The sequence below is a fragment of the Manis pentadactyla genome, chromosome 12 (assembly GCF_030020395.1).
Source record: "Manis pentadactyla isolate mManPen7 chromosome 12, mManPen7.hap1, whole genome shotgun sequence".
Taxonomy (NCBI): Eukaryota; Metazoa; Chordata; class Mammalia; order Pholidota; family Manidae; genus Manis; species Manis pentadactyla.
The window spans coordinates 102,375,719-102,392,375 of record NC_080030.1 but is presented as its reverse complement, the minus strand read 5'-3'; the positions used below and the strand labels follow the sequence as shown (position 1 = coordinate 102,392,375).

Sequence of the window (16,657 nt, the reverse complement as noted above, 5' to 3'; positions counted from 1 at the left end):
AGTATTCCTGTGAACTAAACCTAGATTCACCAGTATTTAACATTTTGCCCTATTTGCTTTATCATTTTCTCTTCCTCTTTTCCTCTTCTCTTCCCTCATTACCTATTTTTCCTGACCCATTTTGATGTAGGTTCCATATACAATGCCTCTTTACCTAAACCTTAGTACTGCAATGTGTATTTTGTTCTAACAATGCCTTAAAAGTGGGAGATTTCAGTTTTCATTAGGAATTGCCAAATCCCCATCTGTGGGGGTGTCAGTCCGCATTCCTACCAGCAAGATTATGTAGGAGTGTCTGTTTCCCCGCACTCTGCCAAACAATGTGTTGTCTGGCTTTTGAATTTTTGCTAGTCTGATGGTTGAGAAAGGGTATCTCAGTGTTACTTGAATTTGTATTATCTTATTAAGAAGTAAAACATGTGTTTAAGGGCTGTTTTCCATTTTTTGGTGAATAGTCAGTTTATGTATTCTATAAAAAGTGCTTCATTTTGATTTTGTTACTTTTCTAGTTTTTGAATTGAGAATTAAATTTATTTTTATTCTTTCATTTTTACTGATTTAGGTGTCTAAAGCAGTGTATCCCATATATCCAAATCTGTATTGTTTTCATTACCTCTTCCTCAAATTCTGTATTTCATGTTTGTTTTTGCCAATTTTCCCCAAGAATTAATAGTTTAATTTTTCAGATGAGAGGATTTTTTTTTAATTGGTTTTGAATTCCTATTTTTTATTCATTGTCATCAGAGTGTTACCATATTAACTACATGAAACCTACCGAAGTTTTCTTTGTGACCTTATATGTGATCAGTGTTGATGATTAATCATGTACTCTGAGGTTTATTCTTTATTATCAGTGTGTAAAGTTTGATATGTAGCATAAGACTTAACTGATTGGTTAAGTCTTCCATGGACTTTAAAACATTTTAAAAATCTGCTCCGTCTTATATGGAGATTGGAGATTGCTGTCTTTGTCTCCTCTTATTGGGATATTTCTATTTCTCCTTGCCTCTGCTATGGCTTCTGCTTTATGTAGGTGGTATTGCTATGTTTGATGTGTGGACAGAAAGAAAAAGGTCTTTAAGCAAGGGAGTGGCATGATTAGATAAGATTTTCAGAAAGATCTCTGAGGTAACTAGGTTCCTGGACCCCCAGCTCCAGTCCAGGCTGGGGATTCCTGGGGCTCGTTTATTTCTGTGTCAGAAAGACAGAAACTAGAACGGTGGTTTCCAGGGACTGGAGGGAGAGGAAATGGGGAGTTACTGCTTAAATGGGTATGGAGTTTTAGTTTTGCAAGATATAGAGTTCTGGAGTTGGATGGTGGGAATGGTTGCACAGGAATGTGAATGTACTTTACTGCCACTTAAAAATGGAAAACATTGGAAATTTTATCTGTATCTTACCATAAATAAAAATAATTTAAAAAAAAGAAAGGCAACAGTTGAGGATAAGGAAGTGGAAAAAATGCTGCTATAGTTTTTATGTGACTATAATTTTCATTCACCTGGAAAAAAATCTCCAAGATTGCATATGGTAGTTGCAACATTTTGGTTTTTTAGAAACTGCCAAACTGTTTTCTAGAGTGGCTGTACCATTTTACAATCCTTCTGGCAATATGAGTGATCCAGTTTGTTGTATCTTTGTTAGCATTTGGTGTTGTCACTATTTTTTCAGTCTTTACTAGTCTAATAGGGATGTAGTGATAATTCACTGTGGTGTTATTTTGCTATCCCTAAATGCTAATGATGTTGAACATCTTTTCACATTATTATTTGTCATCTGCATATCTATTTGGTGAAATGTCTCTTCATGTCCTTCACTCATTTTGTTTTCTTTACAACTGAGTTTTGGTAGTTCTTTATATATTCTATATGCTAGTCCTTTGCTGGATATGTGGTTTGCAGATGTTTTCTCCCTATCTATTAGAGCTTATCTTTTCATCCTCTTAAAAAGGTCTTTCACAGAGCAAAAGTTTTAAATTTTGATCAAGTCTAGTTCATCAATTTTTTTCTTTTATCTATTGTGCTTTTGGTGTCAAGTCTAAGAACTTTTTACATGGGCCCAGATCCTGAAGATTTTCTTCTATTTTCTAAAAGTTTTACAGTTTTACCTTTTACATTGAAGTCTGTGACCCGCTTGAATTAATTTTTATATTTGATTTGAGACTTAGGTTGAGGTTCATTTAATTTTTGCCTATAGAAACCTGGTTGCTCCAGCACCATTTGTTGAGAAATTGCTTTTCCATTATTGCATTGCTTTTGCACCTTTGTCAAAAATCAGTTGGGCATATTTGTGTGGGTCTATTTCTGGGTTCTTTGTTGTTTTCTAAAAGATCTGTGCATCTATTTTTTTATCAGTGACACACAGTTATGATTACTGTAGCTTTATAGTAAGTCTTAAAGTTCAGTAGACAGATCCTTCCACTTTATTCTTCTTTTTCAAATAAAATTATAAAATTAAAATGAACAATTTTGGTTTCTTTGCCTTCTCTATAAGTATTATGCACATAATAAACCTTTTTTTATCTTCTTTAAATCATTTTCTTTGATCCTTTTATTTTCTCTATCCAATTTTTTGTTTCCTTACATGTCTTCCAGCCGTTCTTCAATTTCCCTTATTAAATTTTCATTCAAGTCTATTGTTTTCAATTTGTAATTTATTTCTCATTTATTCTGTTTCTTTGAGTGGGGTCATTTGTTACTGCATTTTTTCCTTTCTGTTGTTCTTGGGTAGGTCTTGTCCATTTCTTAGTTTTAAAATTTCTGATACCAGGTGTGTGTGTATGTAAATGCTGGTCGAGGATATTTACTTCACTTCAGAGTATTGTCTTACAATTTTCTCTCTCTCATGATTGCTAATTTGATGAGGATTTCATATCAACTAAGATGACTGTATCGCCATTTTCATGTGATCTTTTTTCCCTACAGGAGTTCTATCAGAAATTTAATCTTTTCCCAATTCCTTGGTGTTTCATGGGCTGATTATGACTTAAAGAGCACCCTTGCTTGTCTCCTTTGTGAGATAGTGTTTTGCAAGCATTTGATGATGGTGGTGGAGAGGGGAAAGAGGAAAGATTGGATTCGCCTACGTTTTGTTTGCTTTGCTGTCTGCTGGATCCTTGACTTCACCCTCTTCCTTCTTTACTTTCCCTGCTGTGTCTCTAAAGGACACAACCGTGCTCAGTTGAGTTTTCTCCTGGGGAAATGACCCTTGCCTGAGGCTGCCACTTGGAATTTGGCTTGATTCTGAGCTCCTTTCCTGTGGCCTGTGCCCGGAACCCCCAGGGACTGATTTATGGTCATATTCTGGCACTGACTCATATTGTACTTTTTGTCTCTGAGGATGGTTTTGTCTGTTTTGCCCGTGTTGTCATGAAGTCCTTCTCTCTCTCTCTTTCTTTTCCACGGAAGCTTACTCTACTTCCTGCGCCCACATAGTGGGCCCATAGCAGCTACTGTTGGATTTATGTTTTACTTATGAATTATGTGAAGTTTCGCATATTCTCCGCCTCCTAGTAATGCCAATGGCATGGGTCACGGGTAATTGAATTTGTGCTGCTTGATGACATTATAGGTTCTGTGGGGAAGATGTGTTAAAGATACAGGTTCAAATGGCTGCCATTATCCTTCATACTCAGAAATCTATAGCATGCGATAATGTATTGAGCAAAAAGCATCATGGAATCCCTATAAAATCTGTGCCATTGTGGGATATTTGGGGAAAAATTGACATTATAGTTAAATTACAACTTTTATATAAAGTAACTTTCTTTTTTATCATCAATGACAATAGAAATTCTTGCACTTGGATTATAGTTTTAAATAATTCATCTACTTTAAATAAGTAATATATAGGGACAGGCATAGAAATCATATGTTTCAACACTAAAAAGGATCTCAAATCCTAATTGTATCATACGGAATTTTAGAGCTGAAAGAAGTTAGAGGCAGTCTAATCTAATCCAATATGTCGTTCTACAGATGAGACCTTGTCCTCACAAAGTCTCATCGTGGGTAAAAGTTACAAGCAGGGATGGTCCTGTGCCTAAGTTCCCTCGGCTGCCTGCCCTTGGGTCCTAAAGGGCCCCAATTCTGGTTCAGCCTTTGGTAGCTTAAGTATCATCATGACCTTTTCCTGTGGGGACAAAAGAAATTAAATCGCTTGCCCCCAATTGCACATGCAGTAAGAACCAAAAGCTGGTGTGAGGCCAGCCAGAAGCAGCCTTCTGCAGTCGCCACTCACTGTGTTGCTCAGGCCGCATGTATCGGCCGCCTGCCCTGCTCGCTTTCTGCTCTCTTTCTACTTATACTTAATGAACACCTGAAACACTTCCGGGCAAGTTATGGGGTTGCGGTGTTCCCAACAGACTTCACATCTAGTGCAGTTCATTTTAAAGGGATGAATGTGGCTCAGAGGTTGAGGCAGCAGAGAGGCGCAAGTTTACAGGGCCTGAAAAACAGAGGTTTCCAGAGAGGCTTTTCATTTGCACGCCCAAAGCAGTGTGAGGTCTTGGTCTAACTCTCCCACCCAACTTCGGCCTGCTTGAAGGGCAGGGTGCTTGTTACAGTAGATGCCTGACTATTGACAAGAGGCTTATGCATCAAATTCTTCTTTGGGTGCTCTTGAAATGTGTACCTCGTCTATGCCAGGGTTGCCTTGTGTTGAATTTTCTTTGTGAGCCAAGGACAGAATGTTCTTCTCTGCTGCGCCAATAGCACTTTCCCATATACACTCAGAGAAAGCTTTTTCCCTCTCAACGGGGCTCAAAAGTCTTGACTAGAGTACTTCAGAAATAGGCCTAGTTTATACTTTTATCAAAACAAGCAGAGCCTGGGCAATTCCTAGCTTGGAATGTACCGATGATCTGAGTTCTTCCTAGGCAAGCACATGGATGGCGTTACCAAAGGGCAGATGTATAGCCCTCTGATCCCCACTCCGTAAGAGGAGGGGGTGCCAGCCATCGCTTGGGGAAGGGGAAGACTTTCTCATGAAAAGAGAGGCTGGCGTTCACAGGGAGAAAAGGCTGATGGCATCTGGTGGTGTGATGCAGGAAAAAGCAGCTCAGGGTGCCCTGTTGTGCCCATCTTACAGTCTGGCAGGGAGAGAAGTTTGATTGACTATTATTTTTCTTGATGAATATACTGATAGTCCATATATACATTTGAAGAATAATTAGAAAAACAGTGACAGAAAAATCTTGAACATGGAATTTGCATGGAACTCTGCCCTGAGCATGCTGTGCCCTCTGAGGAGCCGCCGCACTCCACACCCCCGCCTCTGAGAGCCGCACGCAGGAGCCGCGTGCCAGCACTGGCTCCGGGGCAGTCGGGTTCTTCCTCTGCTCAGGGGGGGCCTGGCGTGAAGGGGAGGGTTTGCCTTGTCCTCACAAACTCTCATCGTGGGTAAAATTTGCTCAGCCAGCATGTAACAAGTGGACAACGGAGCCTAGGAATCTCTCCTCTTTACCCCCATACCATCTCACACACCCATCCTTCTTTACTCTGGGCTAAGAAAGAAAATGTAAACGGACTCATGTTTTGGTTCCTGAGACAGTCAAGCAGTTCCTGCTGCTTTCCTGGGAATCCCCCTAACATCCTATTCTGTCTCCTCTCTTCCTACATTGTGTTTTCTCTCAAGGGTAAAACAGAGTGGAGGGCAGGCTTTGAGACCAAATAAGACTGTGGGGTAGCCATACCATCTCACCAAACTAATCAACACATCTCATTAAAACTCAGTGATGCAGCTTCGCCATCTATAAAACCGAGACATGTTACTGTCCAGGAGCAGGTTAAAATTCAGTGATACACATACAACCATTAGCAATTGCCAGGCACATATAAGTTCTCAACAAGTGGCATCATCTATTACCATCATAGCAGGTAATCTGTATATATTACCTAGTCTTGTGTTTGGCATTAGGTAAAGAAAAACTGGTAGAAATTATGTTACTGATTTCAGTGGCTCATGACTGACTCCAAACTGAGCGCACGCCCTAGAGGTCTGCCAAGCCTTGTACACTTTCTTTCAGCGCCAGACCGAATATGCTGGCCGCAGGCGAACAGCACGATTCCCGGGCATGGCGTTGCTGCGGCTCTTTTGTCCCCGTGATCCTCTGCATATTTGAGGTTTTACTTCAGGAAGCAAGAAACACATCCTAGTGAACAGGGCCAGTTATATGGGGCAAGGGTTTTCTTTTACAAGTTATATTTCTGTTGAACTAGGTCAGCAATCATTAACTGTCCAGTCGTTAACTCCGGCACGGCCCTCAGAGCCAATGGTCCAGTGCGAAGCGTTAAGGTGCAACACGGTGGTGCCTTAAACATTTTGTTTTTGAAATAAGAAACAGTATGAAAGGCAAATAGAAATAAACCCGGAGCTCTCTTGGACCCTTCCTTGGGCAGCACCACTGAGCAGTGCTGGAGGGCCCGGGTTTGAATCTTGTCTCTGCCACCTGCTAACCTGCGGCCTTGGGCAAGTCATTTTCCCTTTGGCGGCCTTAGTTTCTCTGCCCGGGCAAGGGGCTGCTTGCTAATAGCCCCATGAAAGGGCTGATACAGGAACAAGGACCAACGTGGGGTAATTCCGTCCAGGAGTGCCAGCCGGGCCTGGCCTTCAGTTCAGTCCCTTTGCTGTCACTACTTCATCTCCTCCTTTGGGCAGCCCAAAGGATTTCCTCTGGAGGCCTCACGACCGAGTGACCCCGAGTCAGAGGGGCGCCCGGCCTGGCGCTGGGCCGAGGCTCCTTTTGGTGCCCTGGGCCCCGTACGGCCCCCGGGGGCTCGCGGAGCGAACAGGCCGCAGGCGCGCGGTCTCTGAGCAGTGCCTCTGTCCCCCTGTCGGTTCCAGTACGCGGGCTTCGCCACGGAGAGAGCGGAGTCGGACGCCGAGAGCCAGTGGGGCGGCAGCCCGCTGCCCGACGCCGCGTCGCCGCCGCTGCTGGACGCCGCCGAGCCGGGCGCCCCGCCCGAGGCCGCGTGCGCCTACCGGCCGCTCTGCTACGGCCTCGCGCCCGGGGAGCGGCCCCCGCCGCCGCAGGCCTGCGCGCGCGGCCGCTGCGAGGCGGGCCGGTACTTCCTGGGCGCGCCGCCGGCCGGCAGGGAGCCGTGGTGGGGCCCCCGCGCGGCGCCGCCCGCGCCCAAGGCGTCCCCGGAGAGCAGAGCAGCCTACGAGGGCGGCGCGCCCCTCCTCGCCGCGGCCCGCGGGATGCACGGTGAGGCGGGGCGCCCCCGGGGGCGGGGCGGGGTGGGGGTGGGCCGGGCCGGCCGCGCGCCCCTCGGAGCGTGCGCACCCCGCTTCTGTCAGGGGCGTTGACTTGGCTGATGGTGGCCAGATGCGTTCATTTTGGACAGGTGAGTGAAATGATTCCCTCGCAGAAAGGATGCGAATTAAAGCGAATGGTTGCGTGAGCCCATTGAACCTGTGGTGTGTGTGCACGGAACATTTCTTGCGCATGTACCTTTATTGCCTTCTGTATTCCTGCGCTTCAGCTGCGGACTGAAGCATTTTCAGGGCTCGTTTGGCAGTGTTCCCCGAGGTGGGGGGCCCGGCGGGCCCGCGGGGAGGCCAGTCTTTGCTTCTGGGCTGTGGCTCCCATCACAGGTAGCTTGACCTCCCTGACCCCCTGGGCTTTGCCAGTAACTGTCCTCTTCCCCCATCATGATGGCAACCCACAGTGCCCCCATGAGTAGGGCATGGGGTGACGTGTAGGACCCACGGAGATCTGGGGATTAGTACGTGGCTTTACGAACACACAGAAACAGGCGTTGCAGTTAAAGCCTCATCTGTTAGCAACGCTCTTTGTTCCCTGCCAAGTAAACTGGTCAAGGAGAGGCCACTCTGTCCTTTCCAAGCTCGGTCCAGGCAGGTCTTTGAAACCCTCCCTGTTTCATTAAAAGTCAGTGTTACCAAGACTGATCCAACAGCCGAGGCATTTCTCTTCCTGCTGTGCGTTCAGCATGAGAAATGCGCCAGACAGGCTGTGCGCACCCGGCGTGTCCTGTCAAATGCTGCCGGGCACTGCCTGCCTTCCAGGACTGATTTGAATTTGTTTCCATTTTTGCTTTTCATTTTTCTGTTTTTACTGGGAGTTTTTTCCCTAGTTTTATGGACTGGTAGTGGAAACCCAGGGCAAAGGGCAATGGCTTGCCTCAAAGGATGAAGTGAAGTGAAAATCCTGGCTTAACCTACATGGTCTGGAAGAAGATATTAGAAATAAAATAAGAAGAAAAGGGAAAAGGAAAGCAGTGACTAGTGTGATCCAGGACTTCTCTGCTGCACTAAGTAGTTTACAGCTTTAATAGGTGCCTTCCTGCTTTGCACCTCTCTTTTTATATTGACTTCAGACTGTTTCAAGAATAATGTAGTTTATGGAATGTATTTTGGATGCACTGTTCTTCCACATTAAATCTCTCCTTGGTTCAGAACAGGTTGTTATTAACATTTAAAATATTCTTCACCTTATTTTAGAAACAATTTAAGATACCCTAGTTACTATATGATATGTGTGAAACTGAGATTTTTACTACTAGACTTGATAAGACAATATTCTATATATATAATACATGGGGCAGAGGCGTGTGTGTACATATATATCCATGCATACCTATGCAATACGATATACCTATCTATAAATATATACACATACGTATGTACTTAGCCCTCAAATAATTAACAAGGAATATCAGAGCTCTATTGTAACTCTAAGTTTTAGCAATTTTAATATTTTAGATGATTTGTTTGGCATCGAGAAAATAGTCCTGCCTCTATCATTGTCTTCCTCAAGTCCAATTGAAAGCATTTTGTAGCATCAATTTAACATAACACTTCTCCAGAAAATAACAGAGACCAAATGCTCTGCATTTTCCTCTTGTTTCCAGCCAGGCAGGTCCATGATGTGCATACATGGAGAAGTGTAAACACTGTACCTGTTTGCTAATTGGCATTCACAGCCCATGAACAAGGTCTACCTCCTAAAAATCCTGTAATAAACTTCATCTGCACTTAAAAGCCACTTAGAACTATGAAATCCAGTTATAATTTGTTGACACTGTCATGTGAGCCTATGTCTGTTTCAAATATTGGTGCACATATTAAAAATGAAAGATAAAAGGTTTCTTTTAGTAGGAAAAAGAAACGTCTTCACATTTGGGATGGGGTGAATTTTGAGACCACTTACTTCTACGTTTTGCAATTTCCAGGGCGAGGTCACTGGGATGAAGACAGTGTGGTCAGTTCTCCAGACCCCGGGTCTGCCAGCGAATCAGGCGACCGGTATCGCACTGAGCAGTATCAAAGTAGCCCACACGAACCGAGCAAAATTGAAACTCTGATAAGAGCCACCCAGCAAATGATTAAAGAAGAAGAGAACAGATTGCAGCTAAGGAAAGCCCCCCCAGATCAATTGGCTTCCATCAATGGAGCTGGGAAAAAACACTCCCTCTGTTTTGCCAACTACCAGCAGCCCCCACCGACGGGCGAAGCCTGCCACGTCTCTGTCGTTGCCAACAGCTCCCCATGTGACCACATCCAGCCCAGGGAGGGCAAGATGCTGAGCCCCCATGAGAACGATTACGACAACAGCCCCACTGTGCTGTCTCGGATAAGCAGTCCCAGTTCAGATCGCATTTCAAAATCGAGTTTGATCCTAGCGAAAGACTATCTACATTCTGAGATGTCTCCTCACCAGGCAGCAGGAGACCACCCTGCCATTTCTCCAAACTGCTTCAGCTCTCATCGGCAGTATTTTGATAAGCACGCTTACACGTTAACTGGATATGCCCTGGAGCACTTCTACGACAGCGAAGCCATGAGGAACTATTCGTTGGGCTGTAATGGCTCACACTTTGATGTAACTTCCCACCTGAGGATGCAGCCAGACCCGGCACAAGGACACAAGGGAACATCTGTTATAATCACCAACGGAAGCTGATGGTTTTCTAAAATAGTTTGTTCGTTAAAGATCTCTGAAACATATTTATAGTTTAATGCCCCATTGCCAGCATTTACTATACCACAGATTATCGGAGAGGATAATTTAAGTTACTGGGTATTTGATGCACATGTTCCTGTGAAATCACACAAAACAGCACTAGCATTCAGGGTAATACACAGGTAATGGAGCTGAAGTGAATGCGCAGATTGCCCCTCAAGTGAGATGGAAACCAGAATAGGTAAATGTGGAATTGAAAAATACTCGTATAGATTAAGTGAACAGAGACACCACAAGAAAAGATGGATGGATGACCAGCTTGCAGGGATGACCCAGTGAGCCTCACACACACCACCGCTGCTTAAATACCCACAAACTGCTGTCCACACTTTACATGCTGAAATACAGACTATATGGCATAAATACACCCCAAATGGATGACGTTTCTTACCCTAGCAATTCAAAGAAATTTCCATTCCCAAAATAACTTTGAAAGACAGAGATATGTCTTGTAAATTGGTTTCTTCTTTGTGGTTTCAACCAGTCAGTTCATTTGGTTTCAGGCATGACTTAGGGAAATGTTTCTGGATATGGTACAAGAATGAGTTTTCACCTGGTATCCATTATAAGCAGTCAGAAAGTGGTGGTTTTTCACCTTACTTTTGAGTTAGGCAAGGAACAGGATCACCCTGACATAACAGTAAGGGTTTTCTAAGGAAAAGCACTGAGGTGTTGGGACACACATCAAAAACCTGGTGTGGCCAACTGGAAATAGTTTAGTGAAGATGGAAAGACCAGAACAGGGAGAAATGAGATGACATCTCAAAACAAACCATTTAAGGCTCAGAATATGTACTCAGTATACTGGGGGCTTATGAAACAAACTAAACAAAAAATTTCAATCAATTCACCATGAAAAATGGTTGATCAGTGCAAAATAACTAAGGAAAACTAGTGAAGTGCTCCATGACAGCAGCGTGTTTGAAAACATTTCAAAGCACACATGTGCAAGTGTGACATGTAGAAAGCCTCAGAAGAGTGTCTAAGGGGAAAAGCTTGAGCTGACAGACAAGTTGTTAAAAGGGCAAGAATAATAATACTCTGACGGAAGGAATGGGCAAGGAGCTCATTGTCCTTGCTTGTAAACAAGAAAACAGCGAATTTGGTTGTCATGTGATAGAGCAGAAAAACCAGCAGACTAGAAGTCAAGGTCTCTGGGTTCCAGTTCTGCCCTTGCCTGAAACTTATTTTGGGAACAAAGATGTGTCCCTCACAAGCCGAGGCCCCAGTTTCTTCATCTGTATGGCAGTTCTAATGTTCCAGGGTTCAGCGTTCATAGGTGCTACAGACCTGAACTTGTTAACCAGGTAACGCTCTGGTGTGAATTGTCAAAACTGATTGTTCTGGCCTTTCTGCCCTCATGCAGACATCTAGATGCTTTGTCACTTACGCAAGTGCATGGGCTTTTTTTAGACTTGTACAATTACAGTCAACTTTCTAGTTCAGCCAGAATGTAGATGGTGGAAACTGATGAGGGAGAAGAAAAATAAGTAGGATTTATTTCATACACCATCTTCTAGTAATCAAAGCAAAGTGACATGTGATTAGCAAAGTTTCATAGATAATATTTCTTGGGAGTCCCTATACCTGAAACCTGCCGTATTCATGGAGGGGAATGTATCAAAGGATTTGACTTATCATTTTGAAGGCAGAACATGACATTGAACACTCAGGGATTACGATGATATTTTCATGGTTTATCACAGTTATTTGGCAGTCCATAGGGAGGTGACAATGAATGATGATAATCTGAGAGATGAATACTGGGTTGTTGTGCATGAGAAAAGAGGCCACATAAAATTAAATAACTATTTCTTGGGTGGGGTAGAGTAACACTTGTGCCGTAAATGGAAAAAGTGCAAGTAAGTGAGAAAGTTAGTGATTACCATATATACCTTCAAGAAAGCTCAAAGAACAATAAAAACTGAATTTTGAACTGTACAAGCAAAAGTATTGAGAAATTTTGAGAAAAATATTAATGAGAAACCCCTAGAATACTTAAAATGGATTTTTGGTCAATTTGCAACATGGAGTAAGTAAGGTTTTAGGAATGCCAAAGTTTCAGCAGAATTCTCTGGATGGTTAAATTGTTCATAGACATAAATATCTGAAGAATTCATGGTATATTTTGGAAAGGAAATCTACATAGATGGGTTTTACTGATGGACATATGGTCTATCAAAAATGCTGGGGACAGATGCTATAAAAGAAATAGAATCTTAATAAAAGAAAATGAATTGGTGTGAAGGAAGAGACTGTCACTAAAGAAATTTCAGAGGAAATTTTATATGGAAGCTAGTTAATTGATGAAGGAAATAAATTATGAACTCTACGAATAGGGGGTAATTGGAAGGAAAACAATGCTCTTTAAAACATTTAAATGACCAGTATTTTTAAGTGAAGACAGGTTTAACTAAATCATATCTCAATTAAAAATTTGGGTAGATCGACCCAGTTTTAAATACAAACCATTCATTTGATGTACATGTCAATCATTTTATAGTAGCAGACTTATTACCTTACATATAATGCCTTACAGGCCCACAGTATTATATAGCTTATGTTTTTTTTTTGCAATGTGGCATGATGATTACAAAAGGACCCAATATAAGTTGAGACAGTTTATGACAAGGTACCTTTTTAATGTACACATAGATGTGTTAAAATGTATTTGTAATCTACATTATTTTGTTCTGTGCAAGAACATATTTCCTCATAATGAAGATGTTGCCTGTGTCTTTTTAAAATATAGGATATAAGATGTGTATGTTCCCCAAAACTTCATTGGTTAAAATTAAATTGGCTTTAGTTTTAATCCCTGATTTCCATAACTTTGCTAAATGCTGAACATCATGATATTTGTATCATGATTTTTATATCATCTTGGGGCTTCATATCCAGTTACTCGGATGATATGTAGCAATTCATTAGATGATACAAAGCTAAAGCCTCCTAGTAAGAATATCTTTCTTGCCCATTTTACCTGCCTGCCCTACCCAATTAAAAAATTTGGATGACCAAAGAAATCAATGAATAGTTCCCCAACATTCCTTGGAAAATTTTTGTTAAAAAACTATTATGGAGAATATATGGATTTGATGTATTATTTTTGGATGCATAATATTAATGTCACAGTCATGGGCTAGCTTTTCTATGTAATGGGCTAGCTTTTCTAAACTATAATTGCCTGATTTAGGATAATAGGACATAGTGCTGATGTGACATTCAAAATGAGACAAGGTGCAACAAGTGACTTGCCTTCCGTGTTCATACAGCAAATGCACTATTCTTGATTGTATTTTATAGGACTAGATTATTTCCACTGGGCACTATTATTAATTCTCTCTACACCCTGCTGCCATATGCTACTTCTAGGCAGAGAACCCCACTTAAAATACGCTTTAACGGGAACTTCTAGAAAAGGATAATGTGCTCCATTTTCTTTTCTTTTTTTAATGGAGGATAAAGATCTATTCAATAAAAGGTCATTTGGAAAATAATGCATAGAAAGGCTTTTTCCCCCCAAGACCTACACCAAATAAGTTTGATCGAAGGGTATCAGAGCTATAGAGACACTCTGGATACAAATATGGTATTTTATACATGTCTCTCTCTCTCTTCTAAGAGCAGGACATTACTAAGGTATTCAGTGCAATTCTCTTAATACTAGTGGAATTTGGAAGTGACCAAGTGAACGCCGATATTTGGAAAACCAAGTGGCCATTTTGGGTTCACTTAACCTTGCCCTGTGGAATCACTTACACTTTTACATGCTTTCTTTGATTTATAAAGTTTGAATGCCCAGATCTGGATCCCCAGTTCACTCCAATCACAGGACTCAGACATGCAACCTATTTTTCAAATGACTAAAGAATGTCAATCTTCTGGTTCTCCAAATAAATGATTCCATTTTAAGGTACATGCCAGTTTTGGGGAATAGCAATTTGACTCTAAGACAGCAAAATCTGTTGGTTGGTTCTTACTGGGAAATGTATTCTGGATAAAATACTCATTGTCATTCTAGACTTTAAATGGGGGACAGCAACTGTGGACATATACAAAGAGCATCTTACATAGAAAACATTCTGGGGGGAATTTCTGTGTGGTGTTCATTTCTTGTGCATAAGAGTTGAACAGGTAGTGCTTAATGAGGTGTGACTGTGCGCATATCCAAACAGGTTTGTTCTGATTTCCTTCTCTAGGGCTGTAAGCAGAAAGATTGTGTGTGTACATACACATACACACACACAAATTGTAAAGAAAGGAACAAGATTATTTTCTGCTATGCTCCTTAAAAACTGGTGGTTCACACAGGATATCCTAATTAATAATTTTAAACCAAACATTCATAGTTTTATTTATTGCAATTTTGCTGCATGGGACTTTGCTTTCATAAACCTATATAGTGGTGAATTTGTTCTAATTTACTGATCTGGAACACATCTAATCACAGTTGAATTTACACCCAACAACTCTGGTGTAGTTACATTACAAAAGACATGAAATTGATATGGAAAAACTTTAAGAAGTACTGTACCTTTTTTTCCAAGAGGAAATATTTCAAAAAAATGAAACTATAAGTAGGCACTTCAAAAAAGAGAAAATATTTTATGTTTGTCTTTTGACTGACATGCTATAAAAAGGATTATATTTGTGAAAGAAGATACTGATTGCCAATATTTCAAATACCATCTTGCAATGTATAGTTTTTAGTGACATCGTAGTATAAATCTGTACTTTGAAGTTTTACTTTGGAATGTAAAGTAGAAAATACTAGCTATGTCAATGATATCTTGCAAAGTGTTCCCATTTATAATTATTTATATTGTAAATAGCTTTCTGAAGTAAATTTGAAGTTAATGTGCATAAAATGTATTTATTATGTGAGGAATTTTTTGGTTTAAAATATAGTTACCAATATACAGCTTGAGTCTGAATTACTCATTGAAAGAAAAATCTCTGTAGGACAAAACACTGACAACTAGAAGATTAGAACTGTAAAGAAATAAGGATCTTTTTAGCTCTGGGTTGTGTTGGAATTCACACATACACACTCGCACACTTTAAGAGACCTAGCAAGCGAAGCTTACACATATGCACAGAACTATTAAATAATGAGTCTGATTTTCATTAGACACTGGAAAATGGTTCCTCAATTTTTCCTTAGAACATCTTAAGTAGGACTCCTTGGGCCTGCATTTTGTTAAAATAAAGCAAGAAATCTGAAAATATAGATTACATTTTTGGTGCCCAAGGGGAACAAAAACCAACAATACAGAGATTATTTAGTGTACTCTCTTTCAAAAACACATCTTGCATAGTTTTTATTTTGGGACCCCAAGTATTTTTTAAATTTAGAGTTAGGAATTAAAGTCAAAACCTTAAAACTAGCTTTCCAGGTGGTTCTCTGTTAAGCATTTTCTAAGCACCCAACGTATTTTTATTTTTTTTCCAGGGATTTCTGATTTACTTGGATACATCCCAGAAATTGTTGACCCTTAACCAACTCAGCAAGTCAACATTACATATTTTTAATTCAGTGGAAATGCAGTTTGTATTCATGGAACTTTTAAAACAAAGCTGCACAAAATATCATTGCCCTTAATAGTATGGCATGTCTCAGATATTTTCCAACATGATTCTTTAGATACTTGTTTTAGTGCTTTTGTTTTGGAAAGTAAAGTTGTTTTCACCTAATTTATACTTCAAAATATGTGCCCTTCCAAGTTAATCCACCACATTTATGGAATACTTCTTATATGCCCCAAATGGGAATCTTGCTCACTATAGGAAGTTATAGAAAGCACATACAGAGAGTCTTGGTTTCCCGTATGTGCTTTGGAAGTGTAAATTCTTCAGAAAATCATAAAAATGACAAGCATTTATTGAATCATCATGTGCCAGGCATTGAACCAAGCTCGGATTATCACTGAAATCTGCGTGGAGGGCATGACAGAGAGAACACCAACAGGCCCCATTTCATTAAGGAGGAAAGAGACTCACAGCAGTTAAGCAACTTGGCGACACAGCTAGAAAGTAGTGGAGACAAAATTTGAAACCCAGGCAGCTTTACTCCAGAACTTTACCTATATTCATTTTGCTTCCTTTTTTGTAGTAAGACATAATTGAGGGAAAGAAAACATTGTCTGAATGGTGGTGGCGTAAGACAGATCCCTCAGTCCAGTCAAGGGTGGCTCCAGGAGCCCATACACGTCTGGAGGGCAGGGATTGCTATTTCTCCATTCTTAACCCAGACCGGTGCTGGCCAGCCCGAGGGAGACGGCCTGCTACCCCCTCACACGATACTGCCTTCCTGCTGAGGGAGCATGAGGATTTCACATGCACATGATACCAGGAGGAGTCTAGGGCACAATAAGCTACCAGCAAATTAACCCAACAGCAGCCCCATGATACTGGAAACATTTCTGAGGCTTTCTGGATTAGCAAAAGACATGTGGTTTAAATAGTAGTTAAAAACTATGCATCTTTCACTCAACATTTTCAGGACATGATGCAAAACAAACGTATTCCTTTTTCATGACAGTCATCAAAAACTGCTTTGTTTCAGGGAAAACTTCCTTCCTTCTTTGGATAAAGACTAACCAAAGTCACCCCACAGAGAAATGCCCTATGTCAGGATAGCCTGTATTCTTCCAGGCTGGGTTACCGGGA

The 16,657-nt window shown here is 41.2% G+C and overlaps 1 protein-coding gene across 2 annotated transcripts in view; it reads left to right on the top strand.

Annotated features, from left to right (window-relative positions):
• The window catches only part of SIM1 (SIM bHLH transcription factor 1), a 67,704-nt gene extending 52,789 nt beyond the window's left edge, over positions 1-14,915 (top strand). For both annotated transcript variants that reach the window (XM_057489448.1, XM_057489449.1), the window contains exons 11-12: positions 6,844-7,207; positions 9,195-14,915. In XM_057489448.1, the coding sequence (XP_057345431.1) occupies positions 6,844-7,207; positions 9,195-9,925 (1,095 nt within the window). In that variant the 3' untranslated portion in view covers positions 9,926-14,915. The remainder of the gene's footprint in view (positions 1-6,843; positions 7,208-9,194) is intronic.
• Positions 14,916-16,657: the final 1,742 nt, after the last annotated feature.